This window comes from Nothoprocta perdicaria, unplaced genomic scaffold (assembly GCF_003342845.1).
Source record: "Nothoprocta perdicaria isolate Ctin4 unplaced genomic scaffold, notPer1 scaffold_228, whole genome shotgun sequence".
NCBI lineage: Eukaryota > Metazoa > Chordata > Aves > Tinamiformes > Tinamidae > Nothoprocta > Nothoprocta perdicaria.
Window position 1 is genome coordinate 186,653 of NW_020455450.1, and position 18,286 is coordinate 204,938.

An 18,286-nucleotide genomic window follows, 5' to 3' on the forward strand; every position below is an offset into this window, starting at 1 on the left:
AAAAAAAAAAGCGAGAGACGAAGAGAGAGGGAGGGAGGGAGGGAGCGAGCGCGGCCGGGGGGTGAAGGCAGAAAAGTGACTTGCCCGGGAGGGCAGCGAGCAGAGCGGGCTCTGCCGCGCGGGCCGAGCCGCGCCGGGCGCTGCCTAAGCCGGGTCAATGTGGGCACCAGCGCGGGCAGCGGCGGGAAGTTCTTCTAGATGGACGGCACTATCAAGGTAAGCGCGGCCGGGGGGCTCCGCCGGCCCTCTGCCCTTCCTCCTCCTCCTCCTCGTCGCGCTCCTGCCGCTTTTCCCGGGCTCGCCGTTTTGCGGGAGGGCTCCGCGGCGGGAAGCGGCGGCGCCGCGCGGGACGAGGCGAGGGGAAGCCGGGGAAACCGCGAGCACCGCCGGCCCCCGAGTGGGCTCGGAGCGCCCTGCTCCCCAAAACTGCCCCGGCCTCGGCTTCTTCCCCAGCCGACCCCAGCGCCTGCCCTCGCCTTTGGGGGGGACCCCGGCACCCTCCTGACAGGCTCTGCTGCAGGGCGAGTCGCTGCAGGGTGGTTGGGGCTGGAGGATTTCGAAAGATGCCCCTTGCCTGCCCGCCTGGGTGGGGTGTTGGTGGCTGAGAAGTCTCTCAAAAGTCTGTTTTTTTTTTTCTCTGATGTTGTTGTTTTTGCTGACCTGGGGAGAAAGAAGCTGCGAAGCGGCAGGAACTGAAACTTGCGCCCTTAGATTGCAGCTTGCGACAAGTGCACTGGTTTGGAGGAGCCTCCAAACTTAAAGCAAAGGGAAAAAAAAAAAAAAAAAGAAAAGGGGGAGGGCAGGGGAGGAGACGGGCAAGAAGGGAAAATGAAAAGAGGGAAGAAAGAGGTAGTGGGAGCGGGGGGGACGGCAGAAAGGCCTTGCAAGGGACCCTTGCTGCCTGTCCCCCTTCTTCCTCCCGCCGCTGCGGAGATGAGGAACTGCAAGAGCAGCAGCGAGGCCCCCGGTCACGGTCACGTTGGGCGGGCGGTGGCCAAAGGAGGAACTCGGCACCCGTGCCCGCCTGCTCGCCGCTCCGCGGCCCCCGGTGCTCCCGGAGCGCCGCGCGGGCCCTGCGGGTTCTCACGGATCCGCAGGGAAAAGAGCGAGGCTTCCAATGAGTCCTAGCCCAGCGTGTTGCCACGTTTGCTGCAGTTCTCGCCCCACTAGGCCGCCCTGCTGGCTTTCGCTTAGGTGAAGGGCAACGGGGGAGGATGTGGCTTGAGCTGCTGAAGTGTTTTGAATGCGCTGAGCTCTAAATATAACGCACGCGTCGGGGTAGGGTTGCTAAATTCTGGGACACCCTCGAGCAAAGCTGCCCCGTAGCCAGGGGGAGCAGTTGGGACGCAGCCCTCCGGCGGGATCCGCGTGCCTGGCGTTCGTATGTGCGGTTCTCTCTCCGAGCTCTGCGTTTGCGTTGGGAAATAATCCAGTGAAAGACCCCCCAGAGGGGCCTGGAGAGCAAAATATATCCCTATATACCCGCCTTTATAGAAGATAAGTGCTATAGGGCCCTGCACACGAGTGGGAGATGGATGCGTCTGGCTGTCTTAACCGGCCCTCCAACGGCCTCTTTGCCAAGTGGGGCAAGTTTCCCTGGAATCCCACCTAAATGCTGGGAACAGCCTAGGCACGTGTGGTCAGGATGATCCCGGACCGCGTTTGCTCCTCAGGTCGGCGCTGATGGAGGCCACGCTTGCAGGGGACGGGGTTGCCACAGGACCAGCTCACGACGTGGGGACGTTTCGCGCTGTCCTTATGTCACGTGTGGTATTGCTGCCCCCAAGCATCGGGACTAGAAAACAGCCTTTCTCTCCTCAAAATCACGGCTTCCCTAGCAGCAATAGCTAAATTAATTCCCAAAGGGGTGGGCAGCAGTTCTTGTTGTGTTCCTCAAACTATCTGTTTAATACCTGGCGTGAGGGTTGGATTGGCTTGTTTGGAAAGTGGCCTCTAGAATAATGTCCTAAGGTCTTGTATCGGGGAAGAAGTGCTGCAGATCTTCATCTTTCTTAATTCATTTCCATGTTCCATTCATATTCCATGAGCAACCCTTGCAGAAGACGCTTGGGAGCCAAAGAACCCAAGGCTGGCTTGAGTTTGGGCAAAGTCTAAATAACCTGTAACCCTTCCACTGCGTGCACCCAGCTATGCCAATCCATGTCTTATTTAACATCCTGCTTCGGCTCAATTCACATCGTGTTTCGGGCTGCTATTGCCCCGAGTTATATCAAAGCAGGCTGCCTCCAACGCCAACAAGGTGCCCGCGCGGCGGCTTCAGGCTGGTTTGATGGGTGCAGCCCCACCTCGCCCTGCACGAGACCCGACTGAAGCCATCACACATCTCTCCGCGGGAAGACGACTGGTGTGGCGGCGTCGCCCTGGCACAGGGTGGGGTAGGTGCCCGCTGCAGCCGCTGCCTCGTGTCACCCGTGAGCCGCTCGGGGCCACGGCAGCTCCAGCTCAGAACCCGTTTCCTTTCCGAGAGGGCTCCAACGTCTGCGCGGCCGCTTTCAAACCGTCCCGGCCTTTGCGAGCGAGGAGGCATTGACTCCCAAGGCGAGGATCTTAGCTGGAAAACTGCCCTGGATATTCATCCGCTGGAGCCTTTCCATGCTGCTCTCCTGCAAAAGCAGCTTTGAGCAAAACCCTCTGAACTCTCCAGGGCCTTACAGGTGCCTTGGCACCTCCCATGTAGGTGTTGATAGATAGGGTGGCACTAGATCTCTTTTTTTCCTGGTATAGGAAGGAAAAGTGGTCGGAAGCAGCAACCAAAAATGCACATTGTGCAGCACAACCGCTTAGATTTCAGGCCCACGGGGTTTCATCCCGAGGCTGTGAAGAGGTGCTGGGAGCCTTTTACAGCTTCTCTCTGCCACTGTGGATTCCACCCTAACAGGATGTGGTCACTGTGAGTAGTAGCATGCGAGGCTGGAGGATTTCAGCCTTTTGTTTTAGGTATTTCTTTTAATTCCGCGATGCTGCTACTGTAAAATGAGGGAAAGGTCTGGCCTCTATTGCTCCCTGCGGCAAATATTCCAAGGGAAGTTTTGCTGGCGCCTGGGTGCATCAGCGCAGAATTATTCATTGCAGCATTAGGAGAAAGGGGCAGAAATCAAGAGAAGAGAAGATTGCGCTGCAAAGGGAGGGCTTAGATGACACGCTGATAAGGTGAGAGCTGCTCGGGAGGTGCAAATGGCCTCACAGCAATTTTTGCAGAAAACAATTTACCCTCCTCAGTCTCTCCTTCCTGTCTCGAGAGAAGACTTTCCTGTGGATGGATGCCAGGTCTGGGGGCATTGAACAGAGCAAAGCTGCACACACAGGACCTCAGATGTGTATGGATAGGGTGTTGTTCACCCTCTTCCCCTTAAAACCCCAGCACGGAGGAGTTTCTGCAGCACTCGCCTTTGGAAACTGGAAGCCCATTCCTCTGCTGGGGTTTATTTGCCCGCCCATGGGAAGGTCCTGTGTCCCGTCAGTGCAAACAGGACCTGCTGTGGGGTCCACATTGCGACAAGTCTCCCGCTTCCATAGGTGATGCCAAGAGCTCCCCCTGAGCGAGCAGCTCCTGACGGGGCTCTCAGCGCGCGGCTGGAGGTGGCTCTGAGAACGCAGCCTAAAATAGCCCCATGCAAATGGGCCTTTCTGCCGCCTTCTGCAAACACCTGCCCGGGCACAAACCCTGCTCCCCACAACCCACAGAGCCTCCACAGACCCAAGGCGAGCAGGGGGCAGCTCCGGGTAATTTATCACCACCCCCAATGGGTAGAAACAGCGGAGGCTACGGCACGAGCCTCCAAAAGGTTAATGCAGCTACAGCTTCTTTTCTTTTTCTTGCCTCTCCTTCCCCGGGCCGCGCAAGGACTGATGCGTATCTGCGCGGCGAGGAGCGCTGCTCGAGCAACCCGCTCGGCTAGGAAAGCCACAAGCGTCACCTCCCTCCTCCGCCACCCTGCTGCCAAGAAGGTTTCCCCTGAGCTGCAAAACCCAAACCCCAAACCCGAGGGCTGCACCTTGCCCTCCCATCAATCCCGAGGCCCCAATCCTGCTTCTTTGCCCGTATCCAGCTCTTTTGCCCCGTTTTATTTTCCTTAAAACGTAGCTCAGAAGTCCAGCCTAGCAGACAGAACCCAGGCAGGTCCCAGGGACCAACGTTACCCCGTTGGCCCTGCTTGTGAGCCTAACGAGCCCTTAATTACTCATTTGCCGATTGGCAACAAACTGCCACTCTGAACCCAGGCTGGTTTTGATCTGAGGGGAGGAGATAAATCAGCAAGAAAAAGTGCTTTTTTTAAAGCCGATGAGTGAAAAAAGGAAACTGGAGTGAAGTGCGGTGGTCTCGGTGGAAGGTGTGGTGAGTTCTGCAGGCTGGTTTTTGTATGATGAGAAAAGTCTTATGTGAATGTTTTTTATAGCAGATTTATTTTTCTTATTTAAAAAAAAAAAGCGGGTAAGAAGAGAGTTTAAAAGGTTCAATACCATGTTTGTAGCCAGCAGCAGAGTTTGGCTCTGTGGCTCCTTCTGAATAGCTCTTCTTGTTGTTCCAAGCTTGATTGACTTATAACTGCGCCCGAACCTCCCTCCCATCAGTTCCTTTTTATCAGCCCAAGTGAGACTTCCTGCGCTCCGCAGCCTGGTTTCCTGATGTGTTTCCTTTTCCCTTTTAACAGAACAAAGGAAGCTGTAACTGCTCCTGGTCCAAATCTCCCTGGGACGTGGTGCTCGCCGCCGCCGTGCACGTTTGCCCTTCATTTTCAATGCCTAGAGGGACAGTGCCCTCTTGGTATCTGCCCGGGTTCTGCAGCACCAGTCACGCAGCGACTGCAGAAATGCAGCCCTGAGGAGAGCAGGGGGCTGCAGCAAGGCAGAAAGGGACCGGTTTGGCTTGGAAGTGGGAAGATATTTGGTATTTGGCACTGCAGCTTCGTGCCAAAGAGTCACGTATCTGTTGTGCGTCGGGACAGGCAGCCCCTTGTGCTGGGAACAACCCCCCCGACAAACCCTTTCCTTGAATGTTTTTTACTCTCTTCTTGCAGCCCCTTTTCCCTTAGCTGTCCTTCTGCTCCTGCAAATGCCCTGTGAAAGCATCCGTGCAAAATCCCTTGGGAAGCGCTGCTTTTCCCGGGCGCAGCCTCCCACCCGGTTGACTTTTCCTGCGGGTTCCTCGCCGTCTTGGCCCGGCTGCTCTGCCCTTCCTCAGCATCGCCAGCCTGCAGGGATTTAAATCTTGCTGTGAAATTAGAGGCGCCCAATCTCTTTTGCAGTTGTGCTCCTGAATCACTTCTGGTGCAGATAGAGAGGAACGTGTCCTTGGATGGGGACCTAATAAATACTGCGTGGCTGCAGAGGTCGGGAGCTACATGGGAGCACAGAGATAAGCGCCAGCAGGGGCCTAATCCTGAGGAACACACACCAGCTCTCTGCAGATTTCCACCCAAATCGGTGCCGTTTGCTCCTGGTTGGGTTTTAGCAGGACCAGAGCTTAACGTTATGCAAACCAGCAAGGCGAGGAAGTGGGCGAGGATTAAAGCCCCTGGGCTTGGCCTATTTCCTCCGTGTGGGTCCTGATGTTTGGTCTGGAAGGGCGGCCAGGGCTGGGCAGTGGTTAAGAGACACTGAACCAGCAGCAGATTAAGCCAGCCCGGCAGCTAACAGGAAGGCAGAGCCCAGGCCTAGCGGAGAGCCTGGCTTTATGTCAGCAAACAGCGTTGCCCTCCTATGGAATGGTCCTTTTTTTTGGGGGCAGGTTCCAGAGCACTGATTAGTGGATTTCTCACACAATAGCAAACCCCTTCATCTCGCCGTTAGAAAGTGTCATTTTTCATCAAATCATTTGGGATTACCCCAGGAAAGTTAACAGAAAATTACATCTCTGTGCACAACCCAGGGAAAAAATCAAGCAAGTGGAGCCTTTTCCGCCGGGCTCTGTTTATGGAACGATTTCTATACAGTCTAATTCAATTTCTATGAAAACGCCATTGATTTAATCCCTATTAAAGTCTACGGATTTGTCCACGAGGGTCATGTTGCAGAGCAGCCTCTCGGCCGGACTCCTGATTAGAACCAGAAGTTGCGACTCCCGTGATTAATTCCTTGGATTACAGCTGTGGTCCCCGGGGACTCCCAGCAAGACCAAGCGCCGCATGTAGGTGGAACAAGAGCCCCTCATCTAAACCGGCGAGGCAAGGAAGCAAAACTAGGAGGTAAAATGTAGGAAGAAACCAGGTACTCAGCAAGCCAGAGCCAGAAGCTGAGCCTAAGCGGCCATTCCCTGACATTGGAGTCGCCTGCGGGTTCCTGGACCCCAAACGCCCTTAGGCAAACCTGCAAAGGGAGGTTTTACAAAACCCCGGCCCAAGGAAACGTCACCGGTGCAGGATATCAGTGACACAGACACGGGCTGCAAAGCCAGAGCGCCCCACGGCCGTCTCTAAATGGCTCCCGAGGGACTGCAAGTCCCTTTGGGTGCCCTTCCTGGATTAAAACTAGTCTAGATTAACACGCACAGGCCTAGCTTGCAGCGGCGCGAATATTTAGATTTTCGTGGTATTTCTAAGAGCCCTAAGCTAATACATTGGCTTTTATTGAAAGCATTCCGAATTTAAAACAAGCGTGCCGTGATTTGCTAGATTAAGGCCAGGATTTCCAGTATCATCCTGCAAATATTACCCAAATTGTCCGGAACGGCTCCTCTGTGGCAAGAGAAAGAATGAATGGGAATTCATGAATGGGAAGTGATGAACCGACGTCGGGATATCCCGATATCCGTGCGCTTTATCAGGATCTGGGGCGGTTTTACTGGATCTTCTTTCTTCCCGGTCAAGATAAGCCTGCTCTTCATCCGCTTTGCCGGCTTCGGGAGCACATCCCAAATCCCACGCGGTGCTCCTGAGAATCCGATGCCCTCGCAGCGCTTGTGGAGGAGCGGGCAGAGGTTTTAGCGAATGGCCAGAGCCCTTCAGAAGTCAAAACCTTGGCGTCCACGCTCGCTTGCAATTAATCTTCTGGAATTCCTCCGGATTTACACCTCCGGAGCCGGGGCAGGCGTTTCCCACTCATGTAGAATATGGGGCAGCAGATGAAATAAGCTCTCAATTTTCTGCTCTTCACTTTCTGGGTATTCTCCTATGTCATCTCTGTTGCAGGAAGGATGTAATTATGGCTGGTCGTTAGTGCTGGGAGCTCTTCGTGTTGCAGCAGAGCCTTGGGACCAGGGCGGTCCTTGCTGTGCTAAACCCCGCACGTAACCAGAGATTCTGCTCCGAAATTCCTCACGAGCGAAGGAAAGTTAAGGCAACTTAACTGGGACTCCGGAGTGGGAGCAGCTCCGGAGCCGAGGCCAGACCCGACCCGACCACGCTCTGGGATGCGACTCCGGCACCGGGCGGCTCTTTTTCTCCTTCGGGCAGACAAGGGACATCTCACCCCTATCTCAACAGTGCCAAATAATCCCTGCCGTGGGGTGGCCGGGGCTGCTTTGCCCGAATCCCATGGATTCTCCGGAGCTGCCTCGTGCTGGCGTCCGGTACCCGCGTGCGCGTGAAGCTGCTCCTTTTCTTCCCTTAATTTCTTGCCCTCTCTTTCACGCTCTCGCAGCTCAAGGATTCGCCGTTTCAAAACTAGCAGCTGCAGACCTACCCCCCCCGTCGCTAAAAAATAATTTAAAATAACCTTAAACCACAGAGATTCTCTCTGGGGAGCAGCACTTCTGCAGCTGCCCTGCCACGCAGACCTGCCTGGAGATGTCTAGTGTGGAGCAGGAGCCTCTGTGACAAATTCTCTGTCCCCAAATTTGCTTTGCATCTCAGATCCTCATCAGCCGCCTATTAGTTAGGGAGAAGATATGGAGGGCCGCGCTCCGACCTGCAGTTCAAACCAGCTGGATGCCCCAGCTGGGGCGTTTGCTCCCGGAGGGGAAACGCGCTATTCCTAGCACCTAAGCTGCTCTAGCTGCTTGTGAAACGCAGAGGAAAAGCTCAGCCTTTGCTTGGGGCAAGTGCAGGCAGGGCCTCCAGCATAGGGCCCTCCATGTCCATGTCCATGTCCACGTCCATGTCCACAGCCATCTGCATCCATGTCGTCCGCATCCATGTCCACGTCCACATCCACGTCCACAGCCATCTGCATCCATGTCCATGTCCATATCCGCATCCACGTCATCCATGTCCGCGTCCACATCCATCCACGTGCACGTCATCCACATCCATGCCTACGTCCATGCACGTCCACAGCCATCCGCATCCATGCCCACGTCATCCACACCCATGTCCACATCCATCCACATCCACATCCGTCCACATTCACATCCATGTCCATGTCCACATCCCCATCCATGCCCATGTTCATGTCCATGAGGAACATGCTGTGAAACAGCCACTCGGCCAAAGAACAGGCATCTTTCTCCCTTGGGACTGCAGGGAAGCATGAGGAAAGCGGGAAATTCCATCCATAAAGCCGGAATCTGGCTATTAAACCTAATCAGACCTCCAAGGTCACTTATGGACCAGCAGACAGTGGGCACACGGTGCCGTGACCACCCAAAGGGCAATACCTACCACAGGCAGCCTCTTCTTTGACCATTAAATCCAGCGAAACCCCAGCCAGGACCTTGTTTAGATGGAATCAGACAGGCCCTTGGCCCCGCTCCTTTCTGCCCGGGTCTCCTAGCGGGCCCGTGCTGAAAGGAGGAGGCCGCCGCGTTCGTTAATGCTCATTAATTGTGACAATGGGACACCTGGAGCAGCCGCGGCCACAAGAGGATGCAAATCAGCCCCGGTGCGACGGGCACGAGCGTAATGAAGGGCTGATAATGGTCGGGATGAGCCTTGCTCGGATATTGGCTCCATCGCGGGATTTAATGGGAGACGGCGCCTCGCTGCCATGGGCGGCCCCTTCCCCAGCGCACAAAAAAAAGGGAATTTCTTCGATTTGCAAACAAGGGCATCGCCGAGATGCTCCCATTTCCCCCATAGGCCGGGGACGATGACATTAAGCTGAAATTAAAGCAGGATTTCCTTAGTTCTCTCGGAGAGGAGGCCACACTTGCCCATAAGAGCCCCCCCGGGCACAAGTGGCCTCGGTGTCACATGAGGGCCTCTCCTCGCCGCTTTTAATCGAGGCTTTTTAGAAATCATAGGGTGTAAACAAAGAACGGAGCAACTGTCGACCGGCTCCGCGCAAACCTCAGATGTGACTGCGATAAGCAAAACTGCTCTCACAATGAAGTAATATCAGGCTTGGGGCTTTTTTCTTTCTGCTTCCTGAGTTCGGCGGCTTTTTGTATTTTTTCTTTATTTTATTTCGGAATTTTAAATGCCTTTAGGTGTTGAGACGGGGAGAAATTAAGCTCTTTCCTGAGCAAACTATTAGTCTGACTTCAGAGAGACACCTTGGATTTTAAGTATGAATTAAGCGAGCATATACATCCCTATAATATATATAAAATGTGTCCTGTTGTGATGGGTACGAGTCCCGGTTTGGTGCGTGCGTGCACGTGGAATGAAAGTGGGAATCCGCTCGTGATGTGATGAGCGGATTCCCAAATCCCTGACTTTGGACACTCAAAACCAAGACATTCAGAAAGCCAGAACGTCACCTGGGCAGTAAAACAGAGGCAGGTTCACACCAGACGCGGTGTCTTTGTTTTCAGCTTCATGGCCTTTCAGCAGAAAGATGCAAATTTGTCACAAGGCTCCCTATTTCGCAGGAACGGGTAGCGTTTGCCAGCCTGCTCATTTTGAAAGAGCAAAAGGCATTCGAGTTGCTCAAAGTCCTACTGGGTACTTTCGAATATTTTCCAAGGTTTTGAAGCTGCTCCTCATTTAGAAACACAGCGCGTGAAGAAAACCGAAAAGGTTAAAGCTGAATTGAGACATTGGGAGTACCTGGGACGACAAAAAAACTTCACTTAAATCAAGGTGGACTCCGTAGAGAATCGTTTTGACCTGCTGTTCAAGACCTAGATTAGAAAATTTGTGGCAGTTTCTAATTCTCCGGGAATGGGGAACAGCCTCTTGCTGAGTTGGTCTTAAGCTGTGGCCTAGACACCCCCCTTGACACCGAGACCTTGAGCTGGACCAAGGAATTGCCCCAAATGGTCCAGCCGAGAGAGGTCATCTCCGGGAGCATCCGCATGGGCTGCACTTTCAGCAGGACCTTAGCCGGGATTTCTTTGGGATTCGCTCCTGATCCTGAGGATTCCTGATTTGCTTGTTTGCTTTTATTATTTCTTTCTCGTGCAACACTTCCATTTTCTATAGGAAGAACCCAGTGAAGATCAGAGCAACCCGATTTGACTCTTCTCCTCCTAAAGACCATAGTTAAATGGGAACCTACTCCCTGGGGCAGGTGAGGCCGCAGAGATGCCACCTAAGCTCCTGGGACCCAGGGCACCTCCGCAAGCAGCCCCAGAAATCCCAGCCAGATCCAGAACCGAATTCCGAAAAACTCCGACCAATCCAGCTCCGGCTCATTCAAAATCCAAGCGGATACCGATTTTTTCCCTTAATCCACCTAAGAGACTTAATACAAGGGGTTCATCCCAAAGACTCTCGCTTGCCTCTCCGCAGGGCGGCCGCCCGGTCGGCGGAGCGGGGGGCTCCTTGATTTATCGGAGCAGGGATTTATTGGAGCAGGAACCTCTCGCTAGCCGCAGCCCAGGTTACTCTCCAAACGCCAACTCTACTTCGTGCCGCACACGCCAAGCGCCTGCGTTGTGAATGGGCCCCTTTGTTCCCTGCGAGCCGACAGGACAGGCTGCTGAGTTCATGTCTGTACGCTCGCGCAGGAGGACGGGGTCTGCGAGGCAGATGTGGCCTTTAATTGCATGGAGCTCGTTAAGCCCCTTTTCGACAGGGTTCCCTCTCGCTGAGGGTGCCGAGCGTTGTCTGGGGGAAGGCAGAAGAAGGTGGCCCCCCAACTAGGACCGTGCTTTGCAGCACAGCCCTGCTCGGATCAGGGCCTGCTGGGCCCGAAGGCCTTCCAGGACCCTTCTCGGGCACCCAGGTTTAAGCACGAAGGCCTTCAGCAAGGGATGAGCTCAAGTGCAAAGTCCCAGTGGCGTAAGCTGGGTTTTCCTCTACATGTATCTCCATCTCCATTGACAGAGTGCGGAATCCCACTGAGCTGTTTTCCTTGGAGCGCTGCTAGCGGAGAAATCCCCGGATCTCTGCCTTTCCTCCCGGCCCTGCAGCAACAGGCTCATCCCTGGAGCTGGGCTGGGTGCCGAGGGAAAACACAGGCCCACGGCATCCCTGGCAGCTTCCCACTGGGAAGCGGATAAGGAGCCCAGCACCAGGACTGGGAGACGGCTCCGGGCGTTACCGACGGCTCCTCTTCAGCTGGTCTCTCCTAAGAGCCTTGAGCCTGGCTTTGCTGACGGGGTCCAACGTCGTGACGTGTTGCACGATGCATAAGTGGGCTGAAATAGCCAGGCTGAAGCACCCATCTGCTTCCAGCACCCATCTGCTTCCAGCACCCATTTGCTTCCAGCATCACCCGCAGCTGGAGGGGACACCCCAAGGGAGTGTCCACCAAACCCTGCGCGCAAAGAGGGGTGCAAAGAGCCATCTAAGCCTGGCTTGGGATTCGCCTTCCAAAGCGCCCAGGCTGTTGTTTTTCCTAAGTCTGGAATAAGTCACCTCGGGCTGAACGTGCGTGTTTTGTTCCCTGCGGATGGAAACATCGCAGCGCTTCCTGATGGGCTTCCTGCGATTGTGGAGGGAAGGGTGTCGGGGAGCAAAACAGGATACGATGGCAGCGGGATGGGGACAATGGTCTCAAAGCGGAACGAAAAATACTGAATGGACCTGGAGCACTGGGGTCTCCCTGCGCTGCCAAGGCTGCTTGCTTCCCTCATGGGAAGCCTTTGGTGAGCTTAAGCAGTTAAACCTGGCCTAAGGGGCCCTTCTAGTGCCTTATTTTGGTCTGGAGATCCCAATAATATGCCCTGCGTTTTGGCAGTTTCCCTTGCGTCCGTCTGTCCTGAAATCCCGCAGTGAATTTAAAACTGTTGGGAAAACTTCTGCCGGGGAAATTTTGCAAAATCATCTTGCCCCCTTTTTAGCCAGTTCAGCGACGCCCAATTTCAGCGTATTTCTGCTATTTCTGCCTATCTCCTTCCTGCTTCATTTCCTCCTGGGCTGAGCCACTACGTTATGGTTTCGCATCCACACGAATAGGAGCGTGAAGAAGCGCTGCTGCCAGCGGGAAAAGAAGGCACAGACCAGGGCAAAGCCTTGCTGAAAGTGAGGCCAAAAACCCAGCCCAGGGAGGAGAGAACCCCCTTGCCCTCCTGCCTCTCATTCTGGCCTCCATCCGTCAGCGTTTGCTGCATGCCCTTCCTTTGTGAATTTTGCATTTGACTCATTTTTCTGGTAAATGCGATGCTATCTACGAGGCGTTGGCACGAGAAGTGCTGACTTGTAAAGCCCCACGGGCTCGGGGGCTCCCAGGGCTTTGGGGCTTTACACCCCCCAACCAAGATCTGGTCCCTGAGAGTCACCTTCTCCTTACAAATAAATACCTGGAGTGATTTGCCCCAGGAAGAAAGGGATATAAGAAGAAAGGAGACGAAAAATATCAGTTTTCTAGAGAAGGAAGTTATCTTTCCATGCATGGCAGGAGGCTTCAAGTACTCAGCGTTTTTTTCTTCGCTCGTGTATGAAGTCAGTCTTTGTGGAGGAGGAGGAACCTTTGATCTCCAGCAATGCCTTTTAAATGTGGTTCTGGCCAGAAAAGTGAATGGGGAAGCTCAAAGTGAATATTCGGTGTGAAGGCGCTGCGAGCACCTGGAAGGAGCTCCGGCTGGAGCCGCTGGGTTAAAGTTGGGCTGAAAACAGCCAGTATTGTCATCTCCCCAGCTCCTGCTTCCGTGGCCTTTCCCAGAGAGCCCAAACCAGGGCGTCTGGACCTTCTCCTGGCTTTCTTGCCAGGGGACTTCCCTACATATATTTTAAAGCCTTTGCAAATTTGGCTCTCTACGAGCGGCAGCTTTTGCTGCGAAGAGTCGCAGGGCGCCTCGCTCCCGCAGCCACTCGTTGCTTCCATGCTGGAGGGCCCTCCGATCCGCCGGCATTCCCAAAATCCAGCCTGCATGCAGGGAATGCCACGGCCTCTGCACGGGGACGAGGCCGGGGCGCAGGGCAGGGACGTCCCTTCTGCAGCCCGGCTCCAAAGCGGGTTGTTTCCGAGCTGGGAGGGACGCCCAGATTCTCCCCGTAGGCTCCAACTGTGGACATTTTTTGCGACGGTGTCATGGGCCTGAAAATAGCTCTTTTGCGCCTAAAAATGTGCAGCTGCTGCAGTCCCCTGATTACAGGAGACTCCAAGTTTTTAGAATATCTTTTTTTTTTTTTTTTTTCCCTTTCCCGGCTTGAACCAAAAGTTTGCAGACCTCAGACAACCGCTTGCTGGGGCGGGCAGGGCAAAGAGTAATTTCTTATTTCTAGGAGCTCCAGGATGTGCCTTGTGAATTGGGAGCAGGATTGCTCCAGACGTGGCCAGCACCCGCAGAAATGTTTCCCGTGGGCTCTGCTGCACCCACCCGGGCGCTGCAGACCCTGTCGGGTGCCCTCTGAGCACAGACCTGTCCCTAAACCTGTCTGAGCTTGGAGGGTTTTTTTGTTTTAGCAAGGAAATCCATAGAACTTGTCGTTTGGCATTAGGGCAGGAAAAAAAAGGGGGATAACCATTTCCTGTTGTGAAGCATTCCTAGAAGTGCACGGCTTGGTAGCTCACCAGGTCTGTGCTGCCCACAAAACACACAGCAAGTGTAAAATAACGCGTATTTTCCCCCAGCATGAGCAGCCAGCGCCCCTCAATATCTAAACACCGGGAAAATCCTTTGAAAGGAGATGGGCAGGAATAGGCACCTCCGGGTGCTCTCCAGAGCCGCCCTCTCCGCATCTCCTTGGTTATTTTGGGGCTGTTTTCCTCTCCGCAGGAGGCTCTGTCGGTGGTGAGCGACGACCAGTCCCTCTTCGAGTCGGCGTACGGCGCCGGCGCGCACCTTGCCAAGGCGGACATGACCGCCTCCGGGAACGCCGACTACGGGCAGCCGCACAAGATCAACCCCTTGCCGCCGCAGCAGGAGTGGATCAACCAGCCGGTGCGGGTCAACGTGAAGAGGGAGTACGACCACATGAATGGATCAAGGTAAGGGAAGGGCAGCTCTCGCTCCGTGCGGTCTCAAGTGGGAGCCAAGTGCGTGCCGCTTGTTGGCCCACGTGTCACCAAACCAGCCCCTCGTGCCCTGCTCCCCCTGCAACCGCTTCCTTACGGATTTTATTTCACTGCAGCACCCCACAAACATGCCAGGGATCAGGGGGGCTCCTGGACACGCACTTGGCCCTGCAGCAATAGCCAGAACTTATCACATACCAGTAGGCAAAGCGTCGCCTCCCTGGAAAGCTTTGCTGGAAAGCTCCCTGGAAAGCTTATATTCACATACCAAGCTTTCCAGTTATCCCAGTTTTAAATCATTACAGTAGTTACTTCATTTCGAACCAGTAGGACTGAGAGTTCGTATGAATTCTGAATTTGATTTGAGCTTCAGAGTCACAAACAGGACTCTACCTTTTACAAAATACTCACACGGGCAATTGGAAACATAGAATGCCAAAGGAGGAAGGAATTGAAACTGAGCCTTGCTAATGCAGGGCACATTTAAACAACTCCCCTTTCTTAAGACATTGCATTGAAATGTTCCCGAGCAGTTGCAATCCTAAGCTTGGGTGGTTTGTGTTTAAGCATAGGCCGTTTGGACAGTGGCTTTGGATTATGGATGAAACCCTCCCTGAGCCTTTGAAATCCCTCCAGATTTATATTATGTTGTACAGAACCTTGAAGTGACATGGTTGACACCTAGGAGCATCTTTCCCTTAGTCTATGAAAGGTGAGATCTTGCTTTTCTGACCATGAGGAAAAACACAAATTCAACCTTTATAGGGTCTAAAATTTCCAAAACCCTGAAAGGAAAAATTACCCAGCACTTAATACTATTTGAATATCGTTAGACTAACACTAAAGTTGGGATTTAGTCACGAGCATCGCTCTTGGCCCTGCTCAGTAGCAGAGTGCTCTGCATGAGTAAACAGAAGGGGGGGATTTTCAGCTTAAGTCTGCAGAGACTAAACAATTATCTAAGTGGCTTGTGCCAAATGTGACCACGTCAAAGCCCGTGTTAAAACCAGGCACAGCTAAACGTGCTCGGCGGTCGGGTCCCCTTCGTCCTGCATCTTCACAGGGGGCATTTTGGGGCAGTTTTCTCTTCTTGAAGAGCTCGGGGCTTCCAAAACAGTTTCTGAGAACTTAGCAAAGCGTCGCTTGAAACAGAAAGCAGCCCCACACCTTTGAGCCTTCTCTAAAGGGAGGCTGCTGCTGGAGGTTTCAAACGGCAGCGTGTCTTTTCCTCGTAGGTATAGAGGAGATGCAGATTTTACTGTAAGATAGAAAGTCTTTGCGTCACTTGGGCTTTGCTGCTGATGATTCATAGGCGCAGTCTGATCTCGCCCTGCTTGCGCCTCCGTGTTGTCTCTGGACTTGGGAGGATTTCTGGATTGTTTCCGCGACTGTTTCCAGGGCCAAAACGCAGGGAAATGGTCGTCTAAAATAGTTATTTCCTGAAGAGCATCGTCCCTGAAGAAAAGGGGGCATCTCGAGAGGACGAGGTTGGGGTTTTCTGCCATCTTTGGCAAAAAAGGCCGGGCTTCTTGAGCTGTGTCTAGAGCTGGTAGACGGTCAGGCCTCTCCTCTGCCATGTATAGGCAGCGCTGCACGTGTCTGGATGGATCCTGTGCCTCTGTGTAGCAGAGTGTCCGTGTGACATCCCTTGGGCAGGGGCACGGTGCACACCTGGGGCAGGCACAGCGGGCTCTCCTCCATGATCTTGGGCCACCATCTCCCCCGTTAAACACGTAAATCGAGGAGGAAACAACCGAGATTCTGATTCACTAGCTGCTCTGGAGTGGTTTATATGGAGGGCCTGCAGATCTGCCGTGGGCAGGAAGGAGCCTCCATTCCACAGAATCCCAGAATATTCCAGGTTGAGCAGCACCTTCAGCCCCCAAGCCATTAAACAGCAGGGAGGGCCTAACAAAACCTCTCGCCATCGCCTCCCTCTCGCTCTTTCTCCCTCGCCTTTCAAGCACAGCCTCTCCCTGGCTCCCAGCTGCCTCATTAGAGGGGGGCAGCCCTTTATTCCGGGCTTCACCTGCCCGGGAAGCCTTCTCCGAGAGGCGCTCGGAGGCGGCGGGGAGGCGGTGGCCGGCGCGGCACGCACGGTAAGGGCCAGTGTCCGTCTCTCCTTCCTCTCCTTTGCGAGCAGAGGGGCAGGGTGGTTTTGGTCAGTAAGGGAAAATTCTCTCTTTTATGCTCTCCCAGTGCAATTCCCAACGGGACTTCAGCTGGGGGCTTCAGCTCTTTCCATGCGCTTGAGCTGCGCGTGGATATGGATGAGCCCACCTGGGCAACTCCAACTGGCCTTAGGAGCTTTGTCCAGCTAAAATAATGAAATCAGCACCTCGGAAAACCTTCTCTTGCTTCAGAATCTTAAAAACAATGGGAAGATTCAGCGGCTTGCACACATTTTTATACCATAATCGTGACCCTGCATCTGCAGGGGGGGTTGGACTAGGTGTTCTCTAGAGGTCCCCTCCAACCTTAATGACTCGGTGATAACTCTAGGATTTTCCCCAGAGAAAACAAAGGGCGAAGCAATGATGTCTGCGAGAAGAAAATGCCCTTGGAGCTGCACGTGGGCCCTCTAGTGGGACTCGCTGCTCTAGGCGCTGGGCTGTGCTACCTGCTGGGGTGAAGATGCCCACGTTGGCCCTTTCAGAGCCTCGGGGCTCTCCTCCTGCAGCCCCACTTTTATCAGCCCCATCTCCCCTCTCATCTGCCTCTGGTGGGAGCCTCAGCAGCTCTACAGGCTGCTTTTCCAACGGGAATCGGCACTGAAAGGTACCCCTGGCAGCTGAGAGGATCCAATGGGAACCTCTACACTTCAGCAAGATGCTTAAAAATGACGGGAAGAGAGGAGGAATAGAAGGCTGGGAAGAAAAGGGTAGGAAAGGGGGGGGGGAATATCCCCCTGAACACAGCTGAGTCAGGTTCAGGAATCAGTGTAATGCCTCAGTTTGCTCTTTCGAGTGAAAGCCAAAGGCAGTTCCTAGACAGAGGCCCTGGGACAGTCCTGGCTTTATTTCCAGGTACCTGGAGCACAGGACGGAGCTATTTGGAGCACTTCTCTGTCCCTGCCAGGCCGGCTGCTTGTCCACGCGGGCCAGTCTAGCATGAACTTGGCCAGCACACCAGGCTCTTGGCATCTCCAGAGGCTGCTGCTGGAGCTGCTGGAATGAAGAGCCTTTGGACGGATGAGCCCAGCCTCGTGCTCCCTGGCCTCCACCACAGCGAATAAACTGCAGAGACCTCGTGGAAGCAGCCCCGATCCAGTTGTTTTCGGGGATCCACAGCTTTTTCTGCCCAGAACACGAGCCATTCCAGCGTGTCCAGCCCTTCAAAAGCCCAAAGTCTCCATCAATGCTCACATCTGAAGGGCCGTCACACAAATCATTTCGAGTAATGAGGGAATTCTGACATAAATCTCAGTCTGCTGTGGGTAATGCAGGAACGAAGGAAGGTGCTGCATGCAATGAATTCACTATTCATGGCACGCCGCAGCCCATTCCCATTTGATCCTGTAGTTGTTCCTCACACAGAATTCCCTGGGTGCCCCACAGCTCACCTCTCTCCTGCTGGGATGCTGTTAAATTCCTTTCCTTGGGACAGGCTGGGCTCTGGCAGGGCAGAAACGGGCCTGGTTCAATCACGTAGTGCCTTCTCCTTTCCCAGGAAAAGGCCCCCTTTGGATCGGGCTGGAAACTGTGACTTACAGAGGACAAGAAAGGAAGGATCTTCCCATTTGCTGTCATGAAACATTTCATGGTATTTTTCTTAAGAGAGGACACTTTGGTCCGCAGCCCAATTAAACGCTGGTAATTCTACTCCCAGGAATGTTCCTCCTCCTCCTATCAGATTTCCAGGGAGTTGAGCTCCGGATCCAGCCATCCCAAAACGCTTTTCCAGGGGGAAGGCAGCTCTCCACGTAGGAGCCCAGGCCCTTTGCTCCTGGAGTCAGTGACGGTGAGCATCATCACCACGGATGATGCTCTGAGCACCGAGTCTTCTCGGGGAGCAATAACCTCCTTCGTGCTGTCCCGGGGCTCCTTCCCTGGAGCACGGGCAGTGTTTCACACCTGACACGGGGAATTTCGGCAGCACCTTA

General features: G+C 54.1%; 1 protein-coding gene across 1 annotated transcript in view; it reads left to right on the top strand.

Moving 5' to 3' along the window:
* The window catches only part of FLI1 (Fli-1 proto-oncogene, ETS transcription factor), a 39,910-nt gene that overhangs the window by 6,010 nt on the left and 15,614 nt on the right, over positions 1 to 18,286 (top strand). Inside the window, exon 2 of the mRNA XM_026039317.1 lies at positions 13,946 to 14,157. Coding sequence (XP_025895102.1) covers positions 13,946 to 14,157 — 212 coding nt within the window. The remainder of the gene's footprint in view (positions 1 to 13,945; positions 14,158 to 18,286) is intronic.